This window comes from Prunus persica, chromosome G5 (genome assembly GCF_000346465.2).
Source record: "Prunus persica cultivar Lovell chromosome G5, Prunus_persica_NCBIv2, whole genome shotgun sequence".
In the NCBI taxonomy this organism is placed as follows: domain Eukaryota; kingdom Viridiplantae; phylum Streptophyta; class Magnoliopsida; order Rosales; family Rosaceae; genus Prunus; species Prunus persica.
Window position 1 is genome coordinate 319002 of NC_034013.1, and position 21855 is coordinate 340856.

Sequence of the window (21855 nt, forward strand, 5' to 3'; positions counted from 1 at the left end):
CCTAAACCCTTTAAAAAATAGTTTAACATTTAAAATATTTTTTCTAAAAAATTTAAAGAAAGAGAAAAGTTTAGAAATATAAATATATTTTTTTTATTCAAATCCACTTGACATGTTATTATTGGACATGTAGGCTCCACATATATATCATGTCAAATCTGTTACGTTCTGTTGAAATTTTCATCAATTTAACAAAAATTTCAACAGAACCTAACAGATTTGACGTGACATGTATATGGAGCATACATGTCCAATAATAACATGTCAAGTGGATTTGAATGAAATACAAATTATGTTTTGAAAATTTTATCATTTTTAAATTAAATTTTTTATAAAAGATTTTTAATGTTAAACTATTTAAAAATATATATAAAGGACCAATAATGTCAAAAAAATAAAAATAAAAATAAATGACCAAAGGTGATAATTTCACAATTTGTGACCTAAAATGTTTAATCTATGTCCACGCAATCTAATGAAAATTTTTGGAACGTGATGGCGACACCGAATTGATGTGTGAGGTGTAATATAAGGGACCAATAATGCCAGAAAAAACATAAATGACCAAAGGTGATAATTTGGCAAACCTCAGGGACCATTTGTGATAAAAACCCTTAATAAATTCAAGGTTAAAGTGTTGCTTCCCTGAATTTCAATTTGCTCTCTGTTGTAAATGATGGATGGCACACATATTGAAAATGAGGAGCAATATTGAGTGAAATACCATGTTTTACAGAAAGTTGAAGATTTATAGGCTTAGTGCCTTAATGGCAGGGGTTCGAAACTCGTTGGAAGCACTTCGTGGCCAAGGGCAAATCGAACCCCGAACAGGGATTAATCCCACCCTTCGCAAATAGTAAGAAGCAATTATGAGCTAATGTTTTAGAATGAATGCTTAGTTATGAAGCATATATCATCTGCCTATAAATAGAGGCAATCTTCACGCTTTTAAGAGACACCAATCCGAACAGAAAAGAGAGAGAGAAATCTGAGAGTTAGGAAGCTTTATCTAAGTGAGAAAATTCTATCAATGTAAAACCACAAGAGCAAATACAATTCCACCCTAATATTCAGTGGTACTTTCATACTCTGCCTATTTTATAACATGTTATTAGCACAATAGTTTCTTTTCTTTACCTCTAAATTTTTCCAGCTAAACACTATGTGGTTATTTCTCTGTCTCCTCTCTATCATACTCATATGTCTACTCTCATTTTACTGAGTTTTTATCAAAAATAGCCCAAATTTACCCCTCACTTTCAAAAATGTCAGTTTTTATAAAATCTTTCAAATATAGCCAAAAACTCAATTAAATAGACACAAATACCCTTAAAAATTAAAACCCACATAAACCTAAAAAGCAAAACCATACTACACAAATTTTGGTCGAACTACTGTTGAGCACGCACGTCTGTAACCTTGGTTTGAAACAATTCCAACACTCCCTAATTCAACTTACCGATCTATAATCCCATGTTTGCTTTTCTTTCTCTCTCTCTCTCCTACCATCTTTGTTTTAATTCCATGGTTTTCTGTTGGCCACTTGAAATAGTTTATTCAACTTATTAATTTTGTTTGTTGGATTGGATTTGAAGATAAAGAACTTATTAATTGTATTTCTTTTTCGATTTGGATGAATAATATATTTCCAATTTGGGTCTGCCTAGATCATTGTAAGTTGAATTAGGGAGTGTTGAGGCTATACAGACGTGTTGCCCATTGGGATTGGCCAGAGAGTAGAAAGTACTTTACAATGATCCAGGCAAATCCATCCCCTAGCAGAAATAATTGAAAATTTCCTCTCTGTAAATCTGTTTCTTGTGTTTCGTGGGAGGTTTGAGTGTTTCTCATGTGGTAGACCCAAATTGCACATGATTATTGATATGCTATTATGACAACAAAATATACAAATCATATAAATATTTGTTATTCTGACACACACACACACACACACATATATATGGTTTGAACAATGTTTTCTCAATGTGTATTGTATTATTTATTATGTTGGTTTAACTTTCAGGATAATGTCAAGTTTGACAATTTTGATTAACTACGTGGAAAGTGGGTTAACTCAACGTACAAAAATTGCAAAACTATAGGACTAATTGTTTCAGATAAAATTACGATAGAGGAGCTTCGGAATAAGGTATATGACACTGTAAATGTGGATCGAAATGAGTATGCAGAACCTATTTGGCCAGTTGGGGATCAGACAGATTGGGTGGTACCTAATGACATACGAAATAGAATTGTCCTACTACCAATTACACGAAAAAGGTATGGCAGGCGCAAGGAAAAGAGAATCCCATCACGCGGAGAAGAACCATTAACTCGTAAGTATTCAAGATGTGGTTCAACTGGCTACTATCAATAAACTTGCAAGAATTTGATTGCACTTCATCCTACCTCGTAGAAAGGTGTAATATTTTACTATTTAAATTTATGAATTAGTACGAACAATGGATGAATATTTAATTTCATAATTTCCTTAAATTTTTTGGTGTAAACTTTTGAAAATGAGGAATAAAGCATGCTTTCCCTCACAATTTTTGTAGATTTGAGATGATATACAGTAGAGATGCAGCGCTTTTGGTTTGACCCATGTGAGGATAAAGTCTTTGCACATAGATTCAATACTACTATATTTTTCTATCAATTTTGTGATTTGGAAAACCAAGCCATAAGCATTCTGGTATGGTTATTAAGTTCTTGATCCACTCCTACAGAGACACTCCTCATTTCATGCAATGACGATGTTTTCTACAAATTTGATTATATGACCTTTAAGTGTGAAAGAAGGACAGTTTTTCAATAATTTGAATATTCAAAACATAATTATTGAATATAAGTGCCTCTAATATAAGTTTTTAAGTTTCTTGGGTCCTATTTATGGATATTTCCTCTCAGGTTGCTGCGATAAACACAGCAATGGCTGCTCTCAGAAAGATAGTGGGTGTGTTCCTAAAGTCTTTGATAACAAAGTCCGATAACAAAGTCTTTGCACATCGAGTCAATACTTTGATAACATATCCCGTTTGTACATGATCTTTCTTTTTAAGTTTATGTGGGTTTTAATTTTAAAGGGTATTTGTGTCTTTTCATGTGAGTTTTTGGCTATATTTGAAAGATTTTATAAAAACTGACATTTTTGAAAGTGGGGAGGGGGGGGGGGGGAAATTTTGGCTATTTTTGATATATGTCTATTCATGTTTGTTTAATTTATTTTTCGTACTGTAATTTGGAACGGTGCGGTTTTATCCCCCTTCATATTATTATATGGTGGTGTAGTTCCATTGCCTATCACGTTGTAACATATATTATTGTAATAAAAAGAGTGGTGTGATTTTAAAACCCATCTTATTATCTTAGTGGCGCAACCATATTGCCCACAATATGATAATTTATTCTATACTGGATATATAAATACCACAATGATATACACAACTTGGACGATGCAATTAAGCATATGTAAATACCAGTGTGTGATGTGATAAACCCAATATATAATATTTTATTAGTATGCCATTTAATTGTGTCATATCATCTTCCCGTCGGAATTGGTAGCTGGAGTCGCCGAAAAACAAAGGAGGAAAACAGGCAAAACTTTTCGTCATTACAGCCATCAATCCTCGAGTTTTCGAAGAGAAAAAAAGGGTGGAATAGAAAGAGGACGTCGAGCCAAAACTTTTGGTACCAATTTTGTGGCCAACGGTGGCCGGACGACGACTAATGACCGACAGGAAGATGGAAGTTACTATAGCAATCGATGGTACTGTAGCTCTCAGGTTGTTGTAGCACTCAATTAAAGAGAAGAGAGTAACATAACGTGGAAGAGGCTGATATGGTATTTTAAAAAATCTTGCTTCGAAATATTTACGGTTGTGTCACTACATTTCTGTTGACCATAACTTCTTCGTTAAAACTTCGATTTGAGCCCACTATGTGTCTACGAACTTGTATCGACGCGCTCTACACAACGGTACCACTAAAATCCTCAAATTCTTTCCCAAACAAAAAGTCAAATTTTAAAACCATTAAAATATTCTCGGAGTAAAATTGTATTTTACTTAAATAATTTAATATTAATTTAGGATCGGGTTATCACAGAAAACAGTGGTTGTAGCCTTGGGAAAACCTTTGAGTACAAAGGGCGTGATTCGCCGGGTTACAGTGCAAATGCAGGGTACCAATTTCAACATAACTATCAGCTTCTTACTGTAGCTAGGTGTGATTTGGTTTTAGGAGTAGATTGGTTGGAGACATTGGGACTGGTTGGATGGAATTTTCAGCATAAAACTATGGAATTCACCGTGGATGGGGTTAATCATAGACTCGTGGAAGCTGCTGGCTCACTCCAATCGACAGCCCAATTATGTCCTTTTACCGTGGAGCTAGCTCAATACGGGTGGCACTCAAAAAATACCTCTGTGTCAACACCTTTGCCGCAACCTCTGCAACAGTTGATTGACTTCTATGTGGAATTGTTTGCTGAACCCACGAGCCTTCCTCCCGCTCGAAGCATTGATCATCAAATCACTCTAACGATTGGCACAACACCGATTTCTATCAGACCGTATTGGTATGCCCACAGCCAAAAGTCAGAAATAGAGGCTCAAGTTCGAGACATGTTGAAGACAGGCTTGATTCACTGTAGTACTAGTCCTTTTTAGTCCTCAGTACTGTTAGTTTAAAAAAAAAAAAAAAAAAAAAAGTCACCTGGAGATTTTGTATAGACTACAGAGCTCTCAATCAAGTGACCATTAAGGACAAGTTTCCCATTCCAATGATTGACGAATTGCTTAATAAGTTACATTGGGCTGCCTGCTTCACCAAACTTGACCTTCGACCCGGTTACCATCAAATTCGCATGAAGGAGGACGACATCCACAAAACGGCTTTTCGTACCCATGAGGGACATTGTAAGTTTCTCGTGACGCCATTTGGTTTCACAAATGCCCCTTCTACCTTTCAAAAACTGATGAATTCTGTTTTTCGTGCTTACTTACGACAATTTGTTTTGGTGTTCTTTTGACGACATCCTTGTTTACAGCCGCACTCTTTCAGACCACGTTGGTCATCTAGAATTGGTTTTTGAGGTGCTACAAGTTAATCATTTAAATGTGAAGCTATCCAAGTGTTCATTTGGCCAAGCTTCAGTTGACTTGGGACACAACATTTCTACAGCAAGGGTTGGGGTTGATCACAAAAAAATCCAGTGCATCGAATCATGGCCAAAACCAACAACAATTAAGGGGTTACGAGGCTTTCTCGGTTTGGCAGGTTACTACAGCAAGTTTGTGAAGGGATTCAGCCTTATTTCCAAGCCCTTGACTAATATGCTGCGAAAAGATGGGTTTGAGTGGACAACACTTGCCGAACAAGCTTTTCTGGATCTCAAGAAGGCACAGACAACAACCCCCGTTCTTGCACTGCCAGATTTCAACAAGGATTTTGTCATTGAATGCGACGCTTCTAATGGTGGAATTGGAGCATTTCTTTCACAAGAACGTCATCCCATTGCGTACCTCAGCAAGACTGTATCCAACAAGCACAAGACCTTGTTTGCCTATGACAAAGAGATGATGGCCCTTGTATATGCCGTTGAGCATTGGCGCCCCTATCTCTTGGGCATGAAGTTTAAAATTTTAACAAATCATCAGACCATCAAGTACTTCTTAGAACAGCAAATTACGACTCCTACTCAGGAAAAATGGCTACTTAAACTGTTGGGTTACAACTATGAAATTGCATACCGCGCATGTATAGGTAATGCTAAACCTGATGCTCTCTCAAGAAAACATGAGTTACTGGCTTTAATGGGGTTAACTACTCCTATTTTTTACTATATTCCTCAAATCGCAGAAGCATGTCTCCGAGATCCTTCTACGCTTCAGCTTATTCAAACAGTACGTACCAATCCAATTTCTCTCCCTAACTACACTTGGACTCATGACAAGCTATATTATAAGCACCGATTGTTTGTGCCTTCTACTGCTACTTGGAGAGACAAGATCTTGACAGAATTCCACAACACACCATCTGCAGGGCACTCCGGCTATTTGCGCATGTATAAATGCATTATGCATACTTTTCGTTGGCTGGGGCTCAAAGTCGATGTCAAGAGATTTGTCGCTACTTGTGATACTTGTCAAGGCAACAAGTATGAATCAATTCGCCCACCCGGTTTATTACAGCCCCTGCCGATTCCCGAAACCATATGGCAAGATACCGCCATGGACTTCGTGGAAGGATTACCTTCAAGCCACGGGAAGAACTGCATTTTGGTTGTGGTTGATCGATTGTTGAAATAAGGCCATTTCGTAGCTCTCAAACACCCTTACACAACCGCTCAAGTGGCTCAACTCTTTATCAAGAAGATTTTTCGTCTTCACGGTCTACCTCGCACCATAGTGAGTGATTGTAATCCTACGTTCCTAAGCCAGTTTTGCACAGCCTTCTTTCACTCACAGGGGACCAAGCTTTTCCACAGCTTTGCATATCATTCCCATTCCAATGGCTAAATTGAGGTCTTAAATCGTACCCTTGAGCATTATATACGTTGTTTTGTAGGGGATAAACCCACTAGCTGGTCCACATGGCTTCCATGGGCCGAATGGTGGTATAATACTACATACCATTCTACCATTCAAATGACCCCTTATGACCCGTCTATGGGAAATCACCTCCAACTATTCAATCTTACATTCCCGGCACTTCCACAGTTGACGTCGTGAATACTACACTCCAGGACAGGGACACCATTCTTCGCTAACTTCGTCTCAACCTGCAAGTAGCTCAACAACGGATGAAACATTTAGCCGATCGGCACTGTACTAAACGAGAGTTTCAACCTGGCGACTGGGTTTTTCTCCGCTTACAGCCGTATCATTAGGCGACCATCCATAATCCCCAACATCCCGAACTATCTCCCAAATACTATGGTCTATTTCAGGTGCTTTCTCGAGTGGGTTCGATAGCCTACAAATTACAGATGCCTGGCAACTCCAAACGTCATAATGTGTTCCATGTATCTTTGCTCAAAAAGAAGGTGGGTGCCCATGTCACTTCGTCTCCTACCCTACCTCCTCTATCTGCTGGGGTAGTTACCTGGGTGCCAGCTAAGGTGTTGAACAGGGGAATTTTCAAGCGCCAGAACAAACCGGTTGCTCACTGGCTCATTCAGTGGGAGGGCCTTGTTGAAGAGGATGCAACCTCGGAAGATGCTTCAGTTCTCCAGCAGCATTTTCCATCTTTTTAGCCTTGAGGTCATGGCCATTCTTAAGCGGGTGGGAATGTTAAGACCCAACCCCATTTGGGCCTAATACTCTTTACAGCCCACTTGCTATCACCTTAGTATTGCCTTAGTATCACCTACCTAAATCTCCACAAAATAACAACTTTGGCCTTTCCGCATTTGTAGGAATTTTGTTAGAACCTTTGCTAGATCATAGCCAGCTGGCCACAATCAGAAATTGTATAAACCATCTTTCTCTTTTGCTTGAGAGGTAGGAATGAAATGAAATGAATTTCCTTTTCTCTTTTGCTTGAATTTCCTTTTCAGATCTAAGGTTCTACCAAAGAAGCAAAAAGATATTAAACAAGAGCTGGATCCAAAAAGGGCTAATGAAATCGAAGATGGAGAATCGCACACAACTACCAGAAAAGCCATGAAAGCTCCTTGTCGAAGAGTTGTCACTTTGCTTGTCCAAATTCTTCAGAAACCTGTCCTAGAAAATTGCAAAGCATCTCTCTTTCTTCACTGTTTATGTAGCTACGTTGCATCTCGTTCAGCAATCGCTCAATTTCCTCCGAAATGTTAAATGTCTTTGTCCTTTTACTTTAATTTATTTTTATATTACTCTATTTATTTAAGTTTACAATGTAAATAAGGAAGTACCCCTCATTTGAATTCAAATAAAAATACTAGAAAATCAAATTCCCACCAAATCAAAATATGAAAAATCAGTTTTAGTGCAAAATACGATTTAGGCTGAAAATGATGGCTCATTAAGTCAATATATACTTCATACTAAAATCCCATAAAATCTAGTTTTTTTATTTGATGTGTAAGGAATAAAAGCCGCCAAAAATTATCTTGAGAAAATGATTATTCTGAAAAACCATTTTTCATACTTAGTCAATATTGCACCTCCGCTAAAAAATTTCTGAGTCCGCCAATGCATATGTGGACGTGGGTGTGGGTTGGGATACAGCCAGAGTTCCTAGTAAGATGATTAATAACAAAGAAGTTAAACTCATTGCTTAATTCAAATTTTCCAAGAACACCAAAATTGGGATTTGCTTGAGAAAAGTCTCAAAGTCTAAATGGTAATTGGAATCTCAATTTTACATTTCCTTTAAGCCATTTTGTTTTTTTTATACGCGTTGTTTCCAATTGTATTTCTTTCCCAATTTATAGAGATTTAAATCTTCACAAATACAACTCTTGAAAAAAATAAAGATATTGGAGCACAAGATTTCCAGTACACGGATAACAATAATACTGGGGCTTGTAGCCGAATGAAAAAAAAATAAACAGATACAAGGGGCTTGTAGCCGAATCCTAAAGTGATTAAGAACATTTACACTTACATTCGAGGTCCTAAATTTTATTTCCCTTTCCAATATTGCTTGTAAAAAAAATAAAAAAATAAACACAATCTGTTGCATATTCGGTATGAAGACCAGATTTTTTCTTTTGTTTTTTTGTTTTTTTTTTTTGTCTGAATTATGTATGAAGACCAGATGAGTGTAACCGAAAAGAAAAAGGGCCAGGCCAGAGAGGTCTCTTCAGTCAGTTGGAAGGGTAGATTCGGAATTCCAATCATCACAAGATAGAAAAGAAATTTAAAAAGGGGGTGCACGAGGAGAAAATTAGAGAGTGAAAATTGGTTTGATAGATTTATTGCATTTCCGAATTTTAAAAGAAAACATTCGTTACCTAATCTACTTTCCTAAATGTAAAAATAGAACACCTAAATAGATAGTTTCCGTTTCCACTAAGAATATAGATAGCCTGAAAACATGTTATATAAAAGTTGCACTTCAACTACACTAGTACGTTAACTTCTATCTTCACTTCTGTTGCAGACTTGCAGTTAACACACAGCAGCTGATAGCTCGATCCTCAGAGTGGTTCCTTTACATTGATACTTTCGGATACACCTGAATACAACAACTCAAATGCCAATTCTGAAAAGCACAGAAATATCATGAGCTGAGGGTCCCAGTCAAAGGAACTTCTTCAGGTACATGTGGATCTGTATCTGTCTTGATAGAATTTAGCAGCTGGAGCTTCTTCTGTTCCTGCGCTCTCCTCCTATCAGATTCAAGGATAATGAGGAGGGCGGTGATATCGGCAGGGTTCACCCCACCAACTCTGCTTGCTTGACCAATGGTTTGCGGCCTCACCTGAGAACATGGTATTTCGATTAAACCAGATTTTTCAGACAAAAGCAATATACAACTGCTATAAGATGCATACTGAGAGCAACAGCTTGGTAACAGAGGAAAGATCACTTTCAGAAGCAAGCCTGAGACGAAGCCTGTTACCCGAGTATGACAATGAGGTCACTTGGTTCCGAAGAGAAATGCCCATTGTAGTAAAAGGGTTGGCACAAATGGATAAATAATAAATCAATGGTCAATCTAAGAGTTCAATGCCAAGAGTTAGCGAGACTCAATGTATTTGGTATCAAACAGATCAATCTCTTTTAAGTTTCTCTCTATCTTCTACTTTTTAACCGTTTGTTTTCCTACATCAGTGCATCTTCTTGGTCATCAACAAACATAATTTCCCCAGGGCGATTTAATATCATGTAACAGATTCAGTATCATGCTTCCAATTTTCATCCACCAGTCGTTACATTAGGGTGTCTATGTATGTACAATGACCCCAAAAAAAGGGAAGAATTTAGAACAGGAGTTTGGAACTACAACCATTTTGTCAGTAATATAATAAAGATAATTCATTTCTGCCACATACTGCAGAGTTTTAGGCATTTTGGTAAAAGGTTAAGCCATAATGAAATTAGATATCGGACGCACCTTGGCGAGCTTCTCACGTGCTTCAAGGGATAAAGTTGTTATTGCATAGTAATCTAAATCCTCTGGAAGTCGTCTATGCTGTTGATGGACCATCTATAAGTAGAACACGAGTTGGATAATATGAGAGGATGGATAAACAAAATACAAAATCACTAAGTATCTAAAAATCCTATTTGAGATTATTAAAAATACGAAATCAATCAGTGAGTTGCATGATTTAAAGTAGTAATGAGGATTTCTTGAAAACAGATAATATCTCTCACTTGCTGGAGTTGGATCTGCTGCCGCGAAATGAAACCCTCATACTTGATGTCAATCTCCACACATTCCTTTTCTATTCTAGACAACAGTTTACTCCCAAAACCATGCTTATCAAGAACTTTATACTCTATGTGTGGTTTCTTGAGAAGACTCTCCAGAGTAGTAAAGTCCTTCACTGGCTGACTAGAAAGACGAGTAACATCAGCAGCCAATTTCCCTCCTGATAGAAGTACAAAACAATAACTAAAAGTTCCAGTTATATATCCCAAAACCCGCAGATCTCAGTTTATTCAACTTTTTAAACCTATACCCAACTCAATGAAGTATTTAAACGGGAAAAAATAAAAAGGAATGAAACCATGGTTAAGTGACAAAAAAATGGAGAACAATAACTTTATAAATTAAAACATGATAAAAAGAAGTATACAACAAATGACATGAATACTTTGCAAGAAGCATTCCAAAAGGCAATGAAATTTAGAGGTCACATTTTTATCTATTGCTCCTATAAGAGAAACATGTGGATCAAAATAATGCATTACATATGATGGGCATATTTTCCTGTTACTCAATGACAAAATAGACAGGCATTTGATAAAAAACCACTAGAGAAGATTATGCCATGGAGTGAGTTCAATTAACAATAACAAGATTACGGTTTTAAAAGTTTCAGAAGACTGTCATAGAGATTCTAATTCAATAACTTCGATAGAACAAGTCAGCCACTTGTACCACAATGCTCCATGAGTTATTTCCCACATCTGAGTTTCTTCCCATTGTAAATTTTCTCCCCAAGTTGCTTTAAAGTTTCAATTTGAACAATGTCAACCACATAACAGATTTGAGAACCATAAATTTTCTAACATGACCCTATTGCTTTTGTGCCCAAATCACAGATTTGAGAACCATGTTCCTGAGCAGTACGCAGTTACTATCCCACCACTTTCTGCTGTAACCTGCAAGCCCTAAGTTTTGGCAAGTTGGGATGCCTATCTTGATAAGTATTTCAAGATTTTTGTTTTTGATCTGAAAATATTTCAAAATTGAAAGGGATACATTCAATAAATTTTCTTATACAAATCTCTTTAAATTTATACACCCATAATAGATCATAAGGTGGGATACGGACCACATGATGCTCACATGAACAGAGTGAATTATATGCTTGCCTAGCTACTTGGACTTCAGATCTGAATGAAATTGCATGGATGTTTCTTCCTTCTAGTTAAGACAATTAAATGGAAGGAAAATATTGACATAAACTGAAAACTGCAGGGTTGGCATCATTGTTCATATTGAAACCAAAGAGACAACATCGACTCACAAACCGTAAATCGGATCAAAATTGACTGCAAATTGAGCCCCCTTTTCCCATTTAGTAAAAACCCTAAGTCCCCTTTTCTAATCCTCCACGTTAATTGCGAGAGAAATGAGGTTCTGATAGTTGGGCTGGGGTGAAAGTTCAATAATTCCCCGGTATGTATGCAGCACGTGCGTTCAAATTGACAGAATTAAGGAATTGGACTTGATTTGTTAACGACTGCACGTGAGATGACGAAATTGAGAAAATTGAAATCATGGTAACCAAAATTGTCTTTGAACCTAACCCCAGTGACCAAAAATATTTTTTACCCTAAATTGCAAGGTTAACAGTTGAAGTTGAAATCAAGGCCAAATTGAAACTTTCAGTAAACTAGATGTGGAAAATGTACGTTTCCTATAATAGTTTATTAAAGATGCCAGATTGAACAGAGCAAAGTGCACAACAGTATACAACAATATTAAAGGTGTAAAGAAGCGGCCAAATATAAGAAGCATTAAATAAAGATGATAACCTGAAATTCGGACACTTTTCAATCGCTTCTTTTCTTCTGAAATTCGAGCTTGTTTGTCCTGGTAGAGTTTCCATCGTCTATCATCTATTAACCCAATTTCATGCCCCAATGGTGTGAGACGGCTATCAGCATTGTCAGATCGAAGAAGTAACCGGTGCTCTGAGCGGCTACGTTGGAAAATAAACGATACAATGTTATGAAATTTTAATACTAATAAGCTCAAGAATTGACATATAAAGTATATATTAATTTTCCGCAAAGATGACTGTGGCTAAGCAGATACATCAAACTATCACACAGCCCATAACCTCAACAATTATATGAAATCATGTTCGGAACGTTTGTACACCATAAGAACCAAAATTAAAAGTTGTATTATCTTATAAATTTAGTTTGAACTAGCTATTCTCCTCTCTCCTTTTAAAATTATCTTCCAACTATTTACATTGCCTATTTTGCCCTGTTTTTCAACCCAAAACAAAAACAAAAAGAAAGAAAAAGAAAACAGCACCTTACCCAAACTTAGATAGGACATGGAAGATCTTAGATAGGACATACATGGTTTTCTTGACCATATTAACCAATTGGATAGTACGAAGGATACCCAAGCTGAAAACTTCCATGTCTAGATAGATGAGCATATCTTCCAAACAAGTCATAAAATAAACCCACAAGGAAAAGACCCAATAAAAAACTTTAACAAACAATTCTCGAGTCAGGGTAGGGCGAACATCAGCCTCTTTTCCAGCACCCCATATAGATATGAGAGGTTTTCCTTTTCTTAACGCCCCATAAATTCTAGCTGCACCCTCCCTGTCTAGGTTCTATCTGTTCATTTTTGCTTCTTATCAAGTGACCTCCTCTAATTATGCACCTATTGTTCAACACCATTGGCAACTCAAGGAAGATGATATCCACTTCTTTGATGAATCTAAAACTACACAATTCAACAGTCTTACAAGTTTTGCTTGTATCTTGCAAAACATTGATGTAACCACTTATGAAGTAATCAAGTCCAACCATCAAATATGCAATAACCTCAACCAACCCACAAAATTTAAAACTCCTCATACGCTTGATGCCATTTCAATAGTTGATTATCAAAACTAAAAGTATGAAAGAAAATAACAATGAACTTATGAATATTTAGATACTTTCATGAGATCATTACCTTGTTAACATGCGGTAAGGCTCTCGAAGGTCCTTCGTGACCAGATCATCAATCAATGTTCCTACAAAACTGCTTTCCCTCTCAAGAACAATGAGGGACTTGCCATCTGAATGTCTGGCAGCATTAATACCAGAAATAATGCCCTTCAGAAAAGAACCAGAAAGCAATCATTTTTTATAAACAATAACCAGAAAGCAAAAAATTCCTTTTAACCAAGTTAATTATGTTATGCAATACTTTCGAATGTACCATTACATCAACAACTATAGACAGATTGTATTCCACAATACATCAACTGAATAAAGGTTCTCTAAATAATTACTTGTGCTGCAGCCTCTTCATAGCCTGTCGTTCCATTTATTTGACCAGAGAAGAAAAGCCCATCAATTTTCTTTGTCATAAGAGATCGAGAACATTGATGAGCAGGCAAGAAATCATACTCTACAGCATAAGCAGGCCTCAGCATTGAACAATTTTCAAGTCCAGGCAAAGTCCTCAAGAGTGGTAATTGTAGTCTCTCTGGTAAACCAGTTGAGAATCCCTGTGTGAGAAGGAAATGATGAATATAGGGAAAAAAAAGTTTAAACAAAGCATCTATGTAACACACATTATAAGACATTGATTATAAGTATCATCTGCTCATAGCAAATCTGGTAAAAATTTGGCAAAATTAGGAGATCTATATGCATTCAATTAGAGAAATATTGACATAAAAAATATATCACCGATATCATAAGTAGAAAGTGGGCACCAGTCATGCAGTTAATTTATTTATATTTATATTTATTTTTCTCCTTTTCATCTAAGAAGAAGATACCTGCACATAAAGCTCAGGCACATCTCGGCCCTCTGGTTCAAGAAATATTTGATGAGACTCTTTATCCTGAAAGCGAACAATCTAAACCAAAAAATAAGGCCAAAATTATATCAGTAAACTTCTCATAATGGGAAAAAAAAATATTACCAAGGAATCTTTTTATCAATGTTCAACAAGGGTATATTGAACAAGTGATGGCTTAGAAGGAAAATTGTTGGAAACCATGTTTGGCGTCTGTTATTTGACTTTGTCATGTCCTTTATTAGTTTTTACAATTGTTTGATCCTTAGAAATATTTTAGTCAGTCTTGTAAAATTTTCAAATATAAATATACAGATTTGGGTAGCCTGATATATATTGTTGCCGCCACCCAAAAAGGGGGAACTAAAGAGTTCCATTATAACCAGAATGGCAACAACTAAATGCATTACCACATGAAAATTTTCACTCATTTATGGCCTCATTTCATAATGCTATTAAAGGAGGCTTTGAGAATCACTTGGAATATCCCTCTCCATTTCTCACCTCCTAAAGAACGGTAGTTCTAGCTATTGTATTAGTGAGAAATATCCTGTAGATTTCACTCCAGACGTCTAGTTACAGTAAAATGCAGCTTAATCTTCTGCCCCTGGACATAGGTCTCACATAGAGACTTTAGTCTTTTTATTTTAAAATAAGAAACATGCCTTCATTAATCAAATATAAATAAATAAACAGTGCAAGACAAGGGGAAGGTCTCACATAGAGACTAAGCCATAAATTCTGTGTTGTCCTTGCGTCATTCGGTTCTTTATCATAGGTTTTAGTTGCAACAAAAACAAATATGAAAGTGTCTAAACTAGTAGTTCTTTTATGGTTTATGGTTTAAAGGGCCCACTTCATATAAAATGATTAGATGATTAACAGCAAAAATGTCTTTACGATATTAGTTCAATTTCAACTTACCTTATCCTCAATTGAAGGGCAATACCGAGGCCCCTTTGCCTCAACCCATCCTCCATAAGTGGGAGTTTCATGCAAGTTGTCTTTGATTAGTTGGTGAGTGACCTTTGTGGTACGTGTGAGATAGCAGCACATTTGTTCCCTTTCAATATGGAAATCAAGATCAAAACTAAACCAGCTGACCTGTTAACCATCAATTCAGATTTAGAACACAATTCTAAAAGGCAACAAAACTGACACTTCTGGTTATTTACTGCCAAAATTGAAAAGTAAATGTTCTTGTTATCTTGCTCACAAGGATTAGAGTCCTCATTTGGGGGGTGGGGTGGGGGGAGAATTTACAAGAAGAATAACATATGCAAAAAAAAAATTGTTAATTTAATACGGGCTAAATCAGCATTATCTATCAGCTGAATCAGTTATGATTGTGCCTTACAGTCCATTTGCACCACCTGCTTTTCCAGCAAGAAAACAATCATAAAATTGCACCTGCTAAAAGTCTGCCTTGAACCTTAAACACTTAATCTCATTATGCCTAGTCGACCACCAAAACTCCAAATAACACCCTATGTTCAAAATGTCTTTTCCCCAGATTTGCCACCAAAGAACCCCAATAAAGGAATTTCCATTACCCTGGAGACAGTGACTCATTTTTTATCCTATGTCAGATTAGAAACAGGCCCTCTGGTTCCATGTAATGAGTCTCAAATCCAGCAGAGATAGTTTTGCCTAGTCCAGGAGAGAGAACCAAATAGCAAAGTGTTTATCTTGGAACTTTCCATCCTTTGAGAGGCCAAGTACGTGACCCACGTCCAGTGCATGCCTTATATCATGTGGACACATAATGACATTAAAAATGTAGTTACTAACTACTTGCATGACAAGAGTATAAAGCACGATTTAGAATTATGAGTATAAAGCACGATTTAGAATTATGAGTATTGCAAAACCAATATACTGAACCTACATATGGGATTAAATAGAAGGACCTCTTCATCTCCATGTTGTGGTTCCAATCCAGAAAAATCAACAGTGCGGCAGTCCACACGTGCTGGTGTTCCAGTCTTTAAGCGATCAGTTTCGAATCCAAGGCGCTGCAAGTTTTCAGTGAGTCCAAGTGAAGCTGATTCGCCAGCTCTTCCCGCAGGCATAGAAGTTCTACCAACCCAAATTTTACCACTCATAAATGTGCCCGTCGTGAGAATAACAGAAGGAGCATAGAAGTTCATCCCAAAAAATGTCTGTACACCTTCTACGTTGTCATTTTTTCCTAATAAGATATCCGTCACCATTGCCTCTCTAATTGAAAGGTTTGGTGTGCTGGAAAACAAAGCAGATCAAACTAGTTAACAGATAAGTAACAGCCGTACGAACAAAGATATGCAAGATGACAATAAGTGCGATAATTAAGAGTCTAAATCAGTTGTGATCATTAAAAGTATATAGCAGTCTTCAGTGTTATAATTATAACTATAAATCAGTCTTCAGTGTGATATTGACGGTTAAGATGCATCTCACCTACTCTCGCCCGTTGTACATATCAACCATCCATATGTGATCTAACAGTTGGGATGCAAGCCCTTAGTGGTCCCTAATTAGGTCCATATTAGATCGTTGTTCATGTAGTTATCTTTTTATACCAAATCTTTTTTTTCCATTTTGGTTTTTTCCGATTTTTTTTCCTTCCATAAGCTGTGGTTAAACGAACTACAAAATTAATTTCATGTAAAACAACTCGGGTGCTTTTAAATTTTTATGTAAAAGCTTCTACTGTTTGGCTGTACTCAAGGAGAAATTTCAGGAGACAAAAGTTGTTTGCCAGTCTTTGAAGCAAGTACCTCCATGGTGGTGGGAATTTTGAGGAAAATATGATGATGATAGCACCACTATAATTGTATCATTATGCTGTCTAATACTTGATTAAATAGCCAAAATAATAGAGGAATTTCGAAATTTAGCCTAACAACAATAAGAGATGCAGATAAATCCGATGCTAATACATGCATTTACAGGAAAAAACTATTACATTTCAAAGCACAATAATCCCAAAAAAGATACAATTCAAGCAATCATGATATAGAATTTGCAACACATCCACAAGAACCAGACCATGAAGTCGTCGTGCAGTAAACCACAGTATAAATTGTAATGAGATGCCCCAACTTTATCACTACTAAAAAGGACAGTAGAAATGCAGCGAGATTAAGCAATACTTGCCTCTCTACTATTTTTCTCATTTCCATAGCATATTCCCGTTTATCAGTCTGTGCACGCAATGCTCGAACAGCAGGGCCTCTTGAGGCATTGAGAACACGCTTTTGTAAATAGCACCTAAGCATAAAAAATGAAAATCAGGAAAAGTTGCAAACGCTCAAGAGAACAATGGGAGATTCTAAAGCTGAAACAGTAAGAACCAACAAAAAATTTAACAATTTAAAAGCTAGTTGAAAAGCTAGACCAATAAAAAATTGGCACGTCCCTTAAATATTAGTCTTGCATTTTCACCATGTAAATGTTTTAGCATTAACAAGAAAATTCTTACAGATTTGTAGGCCAGATTTTGAATGTCATACCATAACAAGAATCAAAATCCATTAGGTCAATTTCACGTCCCGAATTAAAGAGTATGTCAAAATGCCCTTGCGCTTCGTGATTTAGCACATGCAAAAGCAGTCTCTAAAACAACTTTTGTTCACAAAGAAAAACACCAATTAACTGAGATAGTATCTAAAACATTTTCTTCTCCCCTAATGCAAGTACAATTGGACCTTTCACAAACATATAGCTCCCAAAAGGCTTTCAAAATAAAAAAGCAATACTTTCCAACCCACCCTGGACAACTGGTATTTTCTGATCATACTCCTATCTCAAAATACTTTTTTTCTTTATTTATAAATACACTCGTTTTTCATCTCTGCAATCAACCTATGCTTGCAGTACGCAATTACCTACACCAACATTCAATTATTTTATACCATCCTTCTTAATGTATGCACCATTTGACCATTTGTATGATGTAAATACCATAAACCTGCTCATGCACCTACACAAATTATGCAATCTTATAATTCCAAAACTTACTAAGTTATTGAATGCCATTTTTATTGAATCAACTTCATCAAAATGATTCAGAAATCTGCTTAGAAACCAAAACATGAAAGAGTCCAAATTATTTGAATATATATTTACAACAGAAGAATAAAAATAAACAAATAAATGGAGTGAAGTATCAATTCTAAATTTCTAATGTCCATCCTCAAAAGCAAAATCGAGAGCAAGCAAAAAACATACTCCTCGAGATTTTCAGCAAAGAACATCCAAATATAGGAGATTCTATTACTTTACCGGTCAGAAATTTTCCCAATTTCACCGCCAAGGGCATCCACTTCATGTACAAGTTGCGACTTTGCTGGTCCACCTACTGCTGGGTTGCAAGGCTGCATCGAACACTTTTATTAAGAAGCGCTTTAAATTATCTGGGTCATGACTCTAAACACCTAAGCCCTTTTGCATGAAGTAATGTGATCACACCTCTATTTGTGTGAGAGCACATGAGAGAGTATATATATATTGTGTGATTGACAAGAAGTATTCAAAACATTTCATCTCATTAGATGAACTTTCTATCAGACCAAAAAATAGGAAAAAAGATTGACGAACTTTCTGGCTGTAAATGATTAAATTTTACAGCTGTTCGTTTTAGTGGAATTATGAGTTAAGAATCCAAAATGAAAATTGATTTCACACATCTAACTTTGAGAAATACAATAAAAGTCCTAAATAAAACATCAAAATTAAGAGGTTATCAAGAAAATCTAGAGTTAAACCTGCCATGCAATCCTATCAATATTTAGTGTCAGTAGAAGAGTTTTTGCCCCTAGACGAGCAGATGCTAGGGCAGCTTCACAGCCTGCATGTCCTCCTCCGACCACAATGACATCATATCTTTCATCAAGTATCCCATCATCACTCAGGCCTGTGAAGTGGGAAACAATATAGTAATTGAATTTAACCTTTAGTATACATACTTATAATTCCTAAATTTGTGAATGGGAAAAAAGGCCAACTTAAAGTTCAAAAGACAGGGGCAACGAAAAAATCACACATGTTATAGTTTTAAACTTCTAATATCAACAGAAATATCGAAGGATCAGAAAGTTTTTCCTTGAGATTCAGGGAGAACGTCTCTTGGTTTTGTACTTCAACTAAACAATATGTATTCTTTTAGAAGTAGAATATTTGTTTTATAAGTCTATCAGTTTGGAGCTTAATGAGAGGTAGTTATTCTGATTCATAGCAAGATACAATAGCTCATAATATATAAATATTCCAATTCAATAAAAGATAAAATAGCTCATAATATATAAATAGTTAGAAGTTAGATCAGATGAAGATAAGAAGGGTTGGTAGATTGGAAAGGAAAAATGGAAATACAAGAAGAGGCTAGGTACAAATTAGATGAACTCTCCTCTCCAGTTTATTATGTGAATGCTATTCCAAAAGAAGCGGTGCAAAGTCCAGAACAAATAAATAGAGGCAAAACAAAGACTGCTCATACAGAAAAAAATTCCTGTGAACCATATGTTCCAAAACCACTTCATGCTGTGTGTTTAAAACATCAAACTGCTTATTTGTTGAACTTAATGGGAAAGCTTACTGGTACTCCATACAGAAGCTTAAGGTGAAAAGTTGGTAAAATTTTCAAATTGGCTCTCAAATGATAACCAGACTTAGTATTTTAGAATCCTTCTTCTAATTCTCATCACATCACTCTTCCTTTTTTTCAAAATTTTGTTACGGTCCACACTTTAATACTTCCATCACAAAGAAGGAAGTTCCTGATTGGTCGTTTGCAGATGCAGGATTGTGTTGACATCACCAGCTTGTTTGGATTATGCAGTCCAAGCTGCCCCAAATTAACACACTAAAAAGAAATAATACAGAGTACCCTAACTGAAATTAACACAGAGTGTCACGACCCGACTCCCCTAGCAAGATATTGTCCGCTTTGGGCCTCCCCCCTCACGGTTTTGTTCTTGGGATCAAGCTAATGCTATCTTGCCCAAAAGGCCTCTTGCTAGGAAGAGAAGTGCCTACACATATAAGGCACTTCACCTTTCCCTCCCCGAGCGATGTGGGATTGCTCACCGTTCTTGTTTCCCCAAGACACAGGTCTTACACACAGCTGCCCTCCCATCTAAATAAATATCAGAAAAGGAAAGATCCTTGAATTCTGCCGTAACTGAAGCCCAAAGAGCTGCTCCAAATTTTACTTTCCCCAGAGATCGTCCACTTAACTGCCTTATGTGTGTGTGTGTGTGTATTTACATCTCTAGCTCTACAACGTAATGGAGTATGTGTGCGTGTATTTACATCTCTAGCTCTACAACGTAATGGAGTATTCGTCATACACATTCCACTGCGCAAGTGATCACTGAACATGAACCAGTCATTATAGTCGTGTATGTACCCTTACATTTAATCCAAAAAGGTATCAACACCAGAGGAAAGATTCAAACTTATATAAGCAGCACATACACTCCAGTCCAGCAGACGGAGGACTTGAAAGGTATAGTAGTGCTATAACCTATTAGAATAAGATTCAATGCGTTCATGACAAGTAAGCATATTTTTCTGCTTTACAAAGGACCCCAATAACGAGAAATGGAAAAAATTTACAAATTTTAAAAAATAATAATAAAAACACTTTGGAGAACTTTCTACTCTTTCCTACATTTTTGTTCAGCAACCAAACAGAGCATATCACATAATCTTCAACAAAACCAAAGAGAGAAAACAAGAAGTTCATAAAGACACTATACTTTGCAACTAAACGTCACTAATTCTCCAATTTGGACAATATTTTTCCATTGGAAAGAGAATGTAGCAAGTGAAACTGCACCAAAACACTCCACAACAACACATATGACCTGTTCGACAAAATTCCTCACAGACACAGAGAAAGAAGCAAGAAATATGAATAGAGCTGTACCTAGAGAGGTTGAGGCGGCAACGGAGAACCGGCGGGAGAGGTTGCAGGGGAAGAAGGGACTGCGGCGGAAGGGCAGGTCACGCGGCTTGGGAAGGAGACGAGCACAAGGAAAGAGAAGAGGTGTTAGGAGAGGGGAAGAAGAGAAGGGGAAGTGGCGGGCGAGGCGAGAGAGATGAAGAACCGTTAAAGCTGGTGTTGTTGCCATTGGCTATTGCTCAGTCTCTCTCAGTCGTCAAGTTTAGAGAGCTTTCCTTTGCTCTATTTTTTTTTTCCTTTTTCCATTTTTGTATTTGTAATGATAATGAATGAGTTTTGCTCTGTTTTTTACCGGTACAGGCGGAAAATTAGAAAAACAATGTGAGCCGTTGTCAAGTCTAGTGATGGCATAAATTCCGGTCCGGCCGCTCCCGATCTTAATTAGGGGAGAGTTTGGGAGAAAATTATGGGCAGGTACGGAATTCTTAAATTGTAAAAATTCTTGGTTGGAGACGAGCCAGAGATAGTATTGTTATCCTTATCTCCATACTCAGCTCAATAAGTAATATGTTTATTTTTAATTAATATAAAATATAATATAGCTATGTATGATTATGATATAAGGACATCCCCAATAGTAGAGGCTCTAAAAGAGGTTAATAGAGCCTCATTTAGAGCTCCGATGAAATCTTTTATATAATTTGATATAACTATTACATAATATCATTCTCACAACAGGAGGACTGTATATCCAGAGCTCTATATTTGCTATAAATTTATATACATGTTATTTTTATAATATAAAATTTTA

The 21855-nt window shown here is 36.5% G+C and overlaps 1 protein-coding gene across 1 annotated transcript; it reads right to left on the reverse strand.

Annotated features, from left to right (window-relative positions):
* Positions 8878-21505, reverse strand: LOC18776036 (tRNA uridine 5-carboxymethylaminomethyl modification enzyme MnmG). Its single transcript, XM_007209799.2, has 13 exons — positions 21069-21505; positions 18904-19052; positions 18422-18513; positions 17294-17407; positions 16066-16396; positions 15080-15259; positions 14135-14215; positions 13640-13858; positions 13318-13460; positions 12147-12313; positions 10314-10531; positions 10051-10143; positions 8878-9414 (listed from the first exon to the last, which is right to left on the reverse strand). Exons 1-13 carry the CDS (start codon positions 21271-21273, stop codon positions 9214-9216), a joined length of 2193 nt encoding a protein of 730 aa, XP_007209861.2. The 5' UTR covers positions 21274-21505; the 3' UTR covers positions 8878-9213.